Source organism: Oryzias latipes, chromosome 1, assembly GCF_002234675.1.
Source record: "Oryzias latipes chromosome 1, ASM223467v1".
NCBI classification, from domain to species: Eukaryota; Metazoa; Chordata; class Actinopteri; order Beloniformes; family Adrianichthyidae; genus Oryzias; species Oryzias latipes.
The window spans coordinates 26596696-26608966 of NC_019859.2; the positions used below are offsets into that span (position 1 = coordinate 26596696).

A 12271-nucleotide genomic window follows, 5' to 3' on the forward strand; every position below is an offset into this window, starting at 1 on the left:
GCGCACACAGTCACACATTACACACACACACAGTGAGCGCCCTAGACTAATAACTAACGTTTCTGCGTAAAAATTATTAAGTTTGCCTACCATGCTGTCACCTTGCTACTACGATGACCGTATGTTGCGCTGTTTGTGCAGAACAGGCTGGGCAGCGGGAGGGGGGTGGGGGCGTTGCACGCGGAGCATACAACAAACAGGTAGAGAGGCGGGGCTTAGACTCACCGCTTATGATTCCAGACCCGCGACAAACTATCAGCTGCTTCCTAATACTTAAAAATAATTAATAACTAATGATAATTGTCATCCGTAAAATTAATATCATGTATTGGGTTTACTGGATTTAAAGAAAAATAAATGGAGTTGGCAAAATAGAAAGGAGTCTGCATCAAAGTGAATTTGTTTCCATCATTTAACTTAACTCTGGGTGTTTGACAGACAGAAAAGTCTATTCAAGGTTGTGGAAAATGGACAAAAGATCAAATGAAACATCACACTCATAAATAATAAAAACAATTAGATTAAATAATTAAATGAATATCCTGTCTGGAACATTCTCATGTATAAAGTAAAATGTTTTGTTAAAAAAAACAATGTTGTTGCATAGTGAGGAAATAAAACACTTTATATTCTTAATTTGTTATTTATTTATTATTTTTCGTCCTCAAAAAGTATCGATAAGAGTACCGATAAGAGTACCGGATCGATAAGCAGTATCGATAAGAGTAGTAGTATCGTTAAAACCTTAACGATACCCATCCCTAATGAAAAAGGGAATGAAACATAGCGTAGAAAAGGGTATGGAAGAAGTCAAGGAAAAACTGAAAAATAACTTCAAAATGAAAGATTGAGGACAACTCTCTCATTTTATTGGTATTGATTTTACCCAAACAGCAGATACTAAATGAAGCAATTCACGTACATTGAGAAAATCCTGGAAAGATTCGGGATGCATGATTGTAAAGCCAGAGCTACACCCAGTAGCGGTTCTAGGCACGGGCCGTCCGGGCGGTGGCCTGGGGCGGAAAACTGAAGGGGGGCGGCACCGGCGGCTCAGCCCTTGTAAAATATTATATGCACCACTATTGGTTTACTTATGTCACAGTTTGTGACTTTGTAACAGCCTGAACCTGGCCGCGCCGCCGCCCTCGCCCCGCAGCTGTGCGCTCTCCTGTCTTTGAGAAGTAGACACAAATGTGTGTGAAGAAGAAGGGAGGGGGCGCGGGGGGAGCACGGAGCGCCACCGCGTTTGCGCATGCGCAAAACCTGGCGGGCTCATCTTTCAGGGGAGGCGACGGTCGCGGGCTTGATGAAAAAAATAAAAGTAAAAACTGCGACTGCGCCGTCATGTAGCGAATGAGCGCCCCTGGCTGTAGCTGCACGCGCTCCTGCTGGAAATGTGTGAAGAAAGGGGGGGGGGGGGGCTGCGGGGAATCAGTTCAATTGTGGGACGCTTCCAAATTAAGTGGCTAGGTGGGGACAAGGGCGGGGGTTTGAATCTACTTCATAAAACCTTTTTATAAGTCAGTCATAAGGTGACATTCTATAACCTGCACTTTAATAAAGGTATAGAAAATATATTCTGCTTTTTTTGGGTTAATTTTGTGTGAAATGCCCAAATGAAAAAATGGCAACACAAAACAATGCTGTCACTAAGGTGACAGTTGGTTCAGTCGACGGACTTGATGTCTTCTTCGTGACGTGAGGACATTTATGCCAAACAAACGCCAAAAACATCTAAAATATGGAGAAAAAAAGGTCAAAGCCATCTGGTGCCCAATTTAGAAAGAAAAGAAAAGAATAAGAGGAGAAAAGAGATAAAGAAAAGGGTAAGTCCTCACAGCTTGATGCATGTCTTTTCTAAATTCTAATGCTACCTGCCCTACAACAACGTTGCCGATGAAAACTTTATTTTGGTCGATGACAAACACTGAAGTAGGCCCAAATGTTGCAAATAGCGTCATTTTTTTTTTTTTTTTTAGATTTTATTCTTAAAAATTTGCTCTGCCTTAACTTGTAACATTATGATTCATGTGTCTGTCTGCTCTGCTGTAACACAAAGGTTTTGTTGTGTTTTGCTGTTGTATACTAGTTCATAATGTTAAAAAAGCTCTGATGGTTACACAGCATGCTGCTGCTGCCATAAGATGCTAATGGGGCAAATAATTTGAGATTGGTCATTAATTTAATAATTGTTTGTGGCAGCCTAAACGTTTTCACAATGTTTTTTTGACATTTAACTGGGGATTTAGGGGTTAATTTTGGAGCCTGCATATGAAGTTTATTTTTTATTTGTTTTACAAATGTGGGATTATATTTTTAGCCAATAGAATTTCCATAAATCTGTAGGTAGTTTTAAAAATGAATATTTACCATCTACTGCAAATCTATGGGGACAAAACATAATTCAACAGGTCATAACTAAAAATTTTCCAATCAAAGGATTGAAGACGGAAAACATGAGCTAATTTTTCTTCTCTGAAGTAGAGATCGATATAGAACATGACAATTTAAATTTCCAATTCATGAATGTTTTTAAAATATTTATTTTATATTATTTATTTAATATTGACTTAATATTTCTTAGCTAACTGTATTTTTGCCATGCTTATGGTCTTTTATTTTTTGTGTTCTGATAACTATTATAATGCTGTTCAGAATTCTGACATCTTTTGTATCCACTTCTTAATTTCAATGACAATATAACATGTCAGTTGACAAAGACAAACAAAGTTCTGTTGTGACTATTGAAAGATATGGACTGTAGTTTTCAGGAAGCATTAACTCAAATCTTCGAGGACAATCAAGGGACTATTCGCCTGGCAAAGAATCCTGTTAACCGCCAGAGAAGCAAATACGTGGACACTGAATACCACTTCATAAGGTCAACTGTGCTAGAAGGAAAAGTTAAACTAGTTTGCTATCCAACTGAAAATATTGTGGCAGACGTGTTCACAAAGTCTAATACAAAATTTCAAAACGGAAAGGTTCGGCACATTTGTTTGGTACATAATGTTACTATTGATTTGAGTGACATCATCGAGTGGGGGTGTATGAGTGTGATGTCTGTCACTATACGATCTTTGTTTGATTACGTTATTACGTAAGCATATGCCAATGTTTTTATGCGCAGTTGAAAATAAAAAGGAAGATGCAACCCCTCCTCGAAATGAAGACGAAGTGAGTGGGGGAGCTGCACTTCAGTTCAGAGTGACAGGTCTCCTGTGTCCATCATTTAAGAGTTGAGAAGCAAACTCGGTTGTGTGTAACAGCGATGTCTTTAACGGGTGTGGTATCGGGAGAAGGTTCCCGAGCAGCGAGAGAGACAACCGCTGACAAAAACACTAACAAAAGAGAGGATAGGGGGGAGAAGTTTGGCCAAAGAGTTAAACCACCTCTACAAGTCAGGCTTCCTACTGTAGATGCAAGAACAAAACCTCCTTCATAGAAGAACCTTGCCAGATTTTTGCTCAACTTATTTCTTCAGCATCAGCCAGCTCACACGCTGAAGACACAGCTGGTCCAACAGTCATTTTCAGTAAAGTAAGTTTCATTTTTATCATACATGGTCCACATGACTGCAGAAATGTAAAATTGTATTTGATAATGTCAATAAAACAAAATCTCTGTAAAAAGTTTTATCCTGAAAATGATTAAATCTTCTCATTTTCAGTAGCAAAAGAGGCAAAAATTGTTTTTTCTGCACAGACAGATCAAAAAACAGTGACCACAAAAAGGGGCACTATTTTATTTCTTGCAAAACAGTTCACTTTAGTTTATAGCAAAGAAATTAAGTGATTGATCTTTATTCATAAAAATCATGTTGTGCTTCTTCCACATTTTCTGTTGTTTCTCAAGCTTTTCATGTAAATACTGTAAATCAATCCTTCATCCGGTAGAAGTACTTCATTTAGCCAGATCCAGGTTCTTCTCAAGTGCTTGGATATCAGACTTCTCAGTTAGTTTTTCATGGGCACCAGCTGGTGAGAGGATACAGCATGCAGTGAACTGTTTTAAACCTGAAAGAGAAGGAAATGAGTCAGGTCCTAAATCTGTGACAAGATCTGAAAAAAATCAAACAAACAGAATTTAAATGTATTTGTTTTTGCAGTTTAAAGACCAACTTGAATAAAAATCATCTTTTTGGTGGTTTTAACATGCTTACAGTATGCATAAAAATGAAGCTTAAAACTGCAGTATTTTTTCATTCAAATTCAAATGCTGTTTGAAAAAGATCAGGTTTGTTACTTAGAAAATACAATGGGTGGGCCACCCCACCATTCTGATGCATTCACTTGCAGACAGATCTATGACGTTTTCGTGAAAATTTGAAAATATTGTTCTGCTTCCATTATATGTCTTGACGTCTTGTCTTCAAGCTGGTCAGTGAAAATATTGTTTGGCAAACTGGTGCGTGGCCTGAAATAGGTTGGGAACCACTGTTTTAATTAACATCATGCTTGTTTTCAAATTTCCCTTTTTAATATTTAAAACAGAACAATAAAGAGATGCATAAACCTTGCATTTTATTAAGTTATTACACTCTCAGAATGTACAGCAGAATTTTGTTTTAGGGTTCCATATTTAGACTCTTTTTCTCTTCTAAACCTCTTCATCAGGTCATTTTAAAGAGCACTTTGGGTTGCACTTACATGCAGGTACAGTACAGAGCAGCCGAGCCTGTTTAACTGCAGAGTGTTAATGTAGACATTATGTTATCTGCATTAGGGTTGGGCGATGTCCCCTAAATTGGCCGTTGACGATGTTTGCTGTCAACCATCGGGATGGACGATGATATCGTCGTGGGGGGGGGGGGCTATTTTTAATTTTTCTGTCTTAGATAATTGCTATTCGTTATTTTACTTTATTACTTTATTTATTTTATTTCCCAACTAATGACTCATCCGCGATGATCCAGTATAAACTGAGGGAAGTGACTTTAACAAAAAAAGTAACAAACAAAATAGAAAAGAAGTAGTCCGCTCCCACACTTCACTAGTGAAGTGGACCGGCGGAGCGCGGATTTACAGCTTTGTGTTTGAGGGGAAGGGGGGGGTGCTTTGTTACATGAGCGCTATGTGTGGGAGATTTAGGACTGCGATCCGTCCCGCAGCTCTGGGGGAACTAGCTACCGAACTCAGAACCGGGTCTAAAACTGTGTGTCTCGGAGCATAGCTCGGATCGTCAGCACACACAGCGGCGGTGTGAGGCAGAAATGTCGCTCAGTCCTTAGAAACCATTCAAAAAATCACATGGATTTGTGTTTCCAGTCGTGTGCCGACGAAATAAAGGCTGATGTTATTCCCAAATGTTTGCGTGCAGCCAGGATGCAGCGCCACCCAAAGCTAATGTTGTTAGCCCGTGTTAGCATACTGCTAATGATCCTGGCTTCTTTCTGGCTCCGTTCAGAAAAAGCACTGACCACACGGATTAAAATTCAAACGATGAGCGAGCAGGTGTTTCATAATAACCGTAACATTATTAAAAGCACGTTTAGAAGATTGTCTCGTATATTACCGAGCTGACATGTCAATGTACATAGCCGCTCGGCGCTGTTTAACATTGCTTTGTATTGAATTGTTACATTCAATAAAGTTTGAAAAAAAAAAAGCCACTCGGCGGAAGTTATATCCTCTTCCGGTTTGTCAAACCCTACTGCGCATGTGCGAATGATTTATTCCGACTGAAAGTGTGACCCTAGTGAACGTTTGTTATATTCTGAAAACGTTTTTCTGGGCCCATGTACACGGTTATATTCTAATCCGACCATTGATCCCATCAAGATATTTTGCGCATGTAACCGCGGATTATGGTGTCGACTCGCAACGTGGCGGGGGCGTGGCATCACGATGGTGTCTCTCCATCGGGATGTCAGTCACCCATCACGATGGACGATGGTATCGTCCATCGGCACAACCCTAATCTGCATCTACATTCTGTCCTCTCAGCATTACGTTGCTTTCTCTCACATTCAAATGACAGCAAAGCAGCCCAAACTCCTGTACAAAGAGCATCCCATAAATATGTCATAGATTCAAACATGAAGATGCTTCATTGGTTTTAAAAATTCAGCCAGAAGTTTTTGTTCATGTTTGTTAGGCTGTCAGTGGATAACAGAGCCTCTGAAGACCTGTTTAAGCTTGTGAATTAACACACAAAGACAGTATATTTCTGTGCCATATTTCTGCCAGTATCATATAAAAATGCGGATTTTAGTGCTTTGTAGATGAGAACGAGTGAAGCGGTGCAGCTTTGCAGTGGGTCATGCACGGAGCATCAGGCAAAATACAATTGGCAAAGCGGGCCAAAGTTCTCCGGAACTTCACAGCAATTAGCAGCCTGATGGATCAGAGTGATGTTTACAACGCATCAAAGAGGCCAATGTCGTGGCGACGAGCGGTGAAATCCGTGTTTATTTCCGCGTTTGAAAAAGCTGCAGTGCAGACTGTAATGTAAATAAAGCGTGTTGACCACATTAAAGCTTCACCCTGTCATGCTCCCTCTTAAACTTTATTGTTTCTAGAAAGAATTAATGTTTGTTTTTTGTCCTTTAGTTTTGAAGCACTGTTCAGGGCCCTGAACCATTTAAAAGTACTGGAGAAGCTACATTAAGCAATGTTGAAAATAAATAGCACTTTAATTCCTCAATCACACTTTTTGAACCTTGTTGGTTAAGGTGCATTTATTCTATTTTTTTTTTCTTGTACTGAAAGATATTATATTGTGGAAATCAGACAAAATTGACTGTAACAAATATATATTAAGTTACCAAAATAAAAGTACTTTCCTGCTCTCCTCATATTTTTCTAATATGATTCAGCAGTACAGTGATCCTTCGCTACATCGCGTTTCATCTTTCACGGCTTCGCTGCTTCACAGATTTTTTTTTTACAGTGCGAATATTTTTACAATGCATTGGACCCTATGATGAGTCGTTCATCGCAGTTCTCAAACATAATCGAAGGCGGCATATCCGTTTATAAAAATCTTCTTGCTCAGAAAAAGAAAGAGCTCCAATAACTACCAATAACAATGTTGTTCTCTCGGAGAAAAACTCCATCGCCTTCAGTAGAAACAGACGCTACAGCGGAGCGGAGTCAGGACGAAGGAGGCACAGCTGGGACTGTGAAGGACGCCAGTGACAATGTTTCCAACCTTGTATTACTATATTAAAATTATTGTTTTAAACAAATTTTGGGCTTTAAAACAGTTTTTGATTTTTGTTTCATTCTATAGTTCGGTGTTGCATTGTAAAATAATTTTTTTTTTTAAATCACGGATTTCACTTTTTCGCGTGTTATTTTTGGAACGCAACTCCTGCAATAAACATGGGATCACTGTATACCTAAGCCTGAAAAACGCTGAAAAACGTAGAGTCAGGGAGTAGCTTCCAAGCTCCGTTTATTTATGGCATTCAACAAAGAGTAACATAAGAATATAAACAATCAATTAAAATGTCTAAACATACCGTAATTGCCAGGCTATAGAGCACACCTGATTACAAGCCGCACCCACCCATTTCATGAGGATAAACCACTACTTACATGTGGCAATGCTATTTGCCAATCTAGTCAGCATCAACACTCACTACTTCTAGGAAAGGCACTCAATTTTAGAATTATAAATTTGAATAGCACTACAAAATGGTGAACGCACTATAGAGTTTTATGTGGTGAGTAATGAAGGAATTACACAGCCTGTGATAACCATAGCATAAAGAACAAACTTACAAGTCAGGTTGTAAGGATTCTATTGTTTAGTTTGGTTTTTAGGTTGTTTTGGTCATGCTCCGAGTTGCCTTTCTGTTACACTGGGTTCGGGTTGTTCATCCACAGCTGTCTTTATTTAGTTAATTACCCTTAGTGTAGAGCTGTGACGGTGTGGGATTTTTGATCACCACGGTGATGAACCAGCAGGGGGCGCGGTGTCACGGTTAACCGCATCCCCCCTTCCCCCACCCCCGCCTAACACAAAGTCCCCCGGCGGCCACGTCGCAAATTAATACAATTACAATGCAGTATTCTTTATTAAGAAATAACAGTAACAACTAACTATCTAACTAATGAACTTACTATGTAGGTGTTGTAGAATAACTATGCGTATGTGTGTGAGCCTGCTGCGTGAGTAGGAGGAAGGAACGCACACCAGTGTGTTGGGGGTGTGTGTTGATTTTTCTGCAGCGGACCGCTCTCGAGCTGCACGCGAGGCTTCACCTGTGCTATCTGGTACAGACATCTTCTCAGAATATTATATATTGCCCAGTTATAAACGAGACTGTAGACACTTTGTCACCTTTCCGATAGCCATGAAGGCTGACACCCATGAAGAACGCGGGGCAGGAGCATCCGCCTTGGTTTATAAAGACACGTACCTTTGCGCTTCAAAAAATAGTTCCCAAACTAAATCTAACAGTGTGCGTTCATGTTTGGTGTTACGGAGTGAAGGAGAACAGTGATAAAAGGTTTCCCCCAGAATAACAGTGATTGATTCTTTATTTTTGATCACCACTGTGAAGAAGCAGCAAGAGTCGCGGTGTCAGGACTCTTGCGACCCCCAACACAATATCCTCCGGCGGGCGGCTGCTTCGTACACTCAAGGACGCACGCAGCTTGTAATGGAAATGAATAATTAGAACGCAGTAAATTTGTCGAATTTCCTCGTAAGACAGAAACCTCTGTTGTAGAATGAGGATGTGCATGTGCTGCTGAAAGCGCATGCGTGTGTGTAAGAAAAGGAAGCGCGTGCACAGCGCAAGAGGGTGTGAGAGGCACGCGCAGGGAGTGAAGGAGAACAGTAATAAAAGGTTTCCCCCAGAACCCCTTGAAATATGAACTGTTCTCTACATCATCAAAAAATCCCACAAAAACATATTATAAGCACCCAAAATACAAATTTCATCGGAGTGAAACATTACAAACCTTTGGTATTATTTAATACTTTTAAAAAAAAGCTAACAAGAAATAAATACTTTCTCACAGTTCATGACTTTAAAACAAAGTATATTAAAAAACCAACCTAGAAGGGTCCTCCTCTTTAGAAAATCTTCCTTTTATCTCTATGCTGTTCATCTTGTTCTCAAAGATCCCATAGCTTAGAGTCACCTGTAAGGAGCAGACACACAAACATGTGATAACAAGAAGTGGTGCAGATGGATGGCTTCCTCTTGAGTGTGTGTTCCGACCTGCTGTGGTATGCTTCTTTGGCGTACGAGAAGCAGGTTTTCCAGGTGGGAATGGAACAAAGGACAGTGAACCATGGAGATGCCCAGTCTCTTCTCTATGATGAAGCCTACGGTGCAGTCATCAGGGAGCCGGATCTTGGATGATGTCTGCTCAAACCTGGAGCCACTGAAACACAGACACGTTTCTAACTCTTCCTTGAATGTCTCCCAGTCCAGTTTCAGAGCAGATATCTCAGTTCTAGAGAATCAAGTTCACTGATTGTGGCATTTCTGCATCATAATAATCTCATCTTTATACTTCTATCTTCCAAAGGGGAATTTTTTGTAGAACTTGAAAAACTATTTCCCATTAAGTGTTAATGAGATGCACATTAATGTTGACCTTTTCTAAAGAACAACATAAACTTCAAGATTGATTCTTCCTAATCTGCCCCTGGGCAGCTATTAGCTCTCAGTGAGCAGTGCAGGGAAAATGCAGCTTTTCAGAAAGATGGATGTGTCATCAACTTCATTTGCGGAGTCAGTTTTATGTTTTGAGTAATCTAGCTTTTCAAGCTTTTCAACTCTTCTTGTACCTTTCCCATCCTATTGCTTTCTAAACATTATATTTTTTTGTTTTCATTATTTTGTATTAAAACGCTCTTTGTCTCTTTTTTGGAGATCTGCAAGTTTTGTTCTCTCATTAAGGAAAGAAAATACGCATTTCAACCTCAAATTATCCCTCCTTTTGTATCACAAAGCACCCTTTGTGTGAGCCTTAGAAAAAATAAATTACAAAATGGTCAGTGTGATAAATTACCTACTATATTTCAAGCAAACTTCATGTCAATTTCCAAGGCTGGGATAAAAAAAAGGGGTTGCTTGGGGGCCAACAACTTCAATTACAAACTTTGCACTTTGTTAAGTAAGAGAACTTTGGGATCTATGCCTTGAAAGCAGTAAAAAGGTGCAAAACGTATAATCCATCTGATGTGCTACTTTAATATACTGTAATACTTTACTGCAGATTATTATAAGAAAAAGGAAAAGTAATGCAAGAATGTCTAAAGATAATCAGAATCATTAATGCATTATTGTGCACTGCTTTAGAGTTCAGAAGTAGTTCTTCGCAGGATCAGGATGAGGCCATCACTCATGCCTGAGGGCAAACAAAGAACAGAAATATACAGACATGCAACTCATTAAATACCTGGCCCATGGAATCATCTTCTCTGCAAGCCTCCGGCTGAGACAGAAACCTGCTCCTCCTGTCGCAAACCAGAACTGAACTTCTCTCTGACAGACACACACAGACACTGTTTTTAATGAACAGAACACACAGCAACTCAGAGAAACAGAAACAGTGACGTCATCGCCCCGCCTCCCCTCTGCTAATGCTTTTTCGAAATGAATATTGTGGCAAGGTGCGCGGGGTGGATGTTAAAATGCAAATGCAATCCCCTCTTTGCATTTTCGTTTTAATTATGACACAGAATAAGCGGTTTTAGGTATAAAATGAAAAAGCATTTTGAAATATTGCTTTTTCTTTATAATTTTGAGTCAAAAAATGCAGCTACATTTTGAAAATTAAAAAGTATTTCTGTTAATCCATTTTAATTGTCAAATTAGACATTTCTAAATGAATTATGCTACACATTTACCGTGGACATTTTTGAAAATGAAATGTCAAATACCATTTTATTTATCATTTTAATTAAGTAACAGAAAAAGCTGGGTTGAGGAAGGAAATGAAAAAGCATTTTGAAGTATTGCTTTTTCTTTTTAATTTTGAGTCAAAAAATGCAGCTTCATTATGAAAATTAAAAAGCATTTCAATTAATCCATTTTGAATGTCAAATTAGACATTTCTAAATGAATTATGCTACACATTTACCAGAGAACGTCTTGAAAATGAAATGTCAAATACCATTTTCATTTTAATTTTAATTAAGTGACAGAATAAGCTGTGTTAAGGAAGGAAATGAAAAAGCATTTTGGTGGATTGCTTTTTCATTATATTTTTGAGTCAAAAAATGCTTTTTCATTTTGAAAATGAAAAAGCATTTCTGGTTTTGACTTAGCTTTTTATTTATGCTACATAATCGCTTCCATAAGGGATCAGATGAACAACAGTAATAAGCAAAAGAATGATGGTTCACCACAGGAGACTCAATGCATTTATCAGAAGAAGCATTTTTAACTTTCATGTAAATTTTCACCAGTGTCTTGTGTTTTACAACTTGTGAGCGTTTGTCCAAAGTTTCAAAATATTAGTCATCAAAAATGCTATTTTCGCTTAATATTTCAACAATTATTTATTAAAATAAAACAAAAGTTCAGATACAAATCTTAAAAGGTTTAACTTCTTCCGGCTGGATGGAGTCGGAGCTCGGACGTTTTTTTCTTTTCTTTTTTTTTTTTTTTTTTGCTGCAGACGTTTTAAACACGTTGGTCTCTACACAGACATGAATAAATAGAAAACTCTGTTTTATTTTAGCTGCTTTGCTGCTCCTTCTGGGTTTTACTCTGAGACAAACGGGCCAGAGTGGTTGAAAACGGCAGAAACCCGTACGAACAGAGCCGACACAAAGTCCAAAGTCAATGTCTGCCTCGGAGCACCGTCAATATGAGACAGAGACACTTGATTGGTTAGAATCTGGACCAATCAGCAGCTGTTTGATGGCAGCTTGGTCACGTCAAACCGAAACTTAACTTAGCAAAGATAGGAAAAAAGTGAGATGACACACAACGCATGCAAATTTCTTTTTGGCGATGCCAGTGGCAGTCATATCACGCTAAGTCGCGCTCAAAGTAGTCAGCAAAATCAAAGATAAGACAAAAGCGAGATTTTACACAACGCACGTAAAAAAAATGTGTTTTGCAAACGCAAAAAAACGATTTTCAAAGCAAAAAAAAAAATTGAGCAAAAAAAAATTTTTGAGCAAAAAGCTTAGAAAGTTTTGTGTTCAACTTAGAAAGTTTTGTGTGCAACATCATGGTGGCAAAAATATCACTCCAAACTCCCGTCTCTGAGAAAAAGCGCACAGTTGCGGAGACGGGATGTGTGAGGAAGAAAGCAAAGGGTGGGGATGAGGGGTTGTGGGGACAGGC

General features: G+C 38.9%; 1 protein-coding gene across 2 annotated transcripts in view; it reads right to left on the bottom strand.

Annotated features, from left to right (window-relative positions):
- Positions 1 to 3713: 3713 nt before the first annotated feature.
- Positions 3714 to 12271, bottom strand: part of LOC101155324 (beta-1,3-N-acetylglucosaminyltransferase manic fringe-like) — a 38153-nt gene continuing 29595 nt past the window's right edge. For both annotated transcript variants that reach the window (XM_023959192.1, XM_023959197.1), the window contains exons 5-8: positions 10371 to 10456; positions 9182 to 9347; positions 9016 to 9101; positions 3714 to 4019 (exon numbers count right to left, since the gene is read on the bottom strand). In XM_023959192.1, coding sequence (XP_023814960.1) covers positions 3968 to 4019; positions 9016 to 9101; positions 9182 to 9347; positions 10371 to 10456 — 390 coding nt within the window. In that variant the 3' untranslated portion in view covers positions 3714 to 3967. The remainder of the gene's footprint in view (positions 4020 to 9015; positions 9102 to 9181; positions 9348 to 10370; positions 10457 to 12271) is intronic.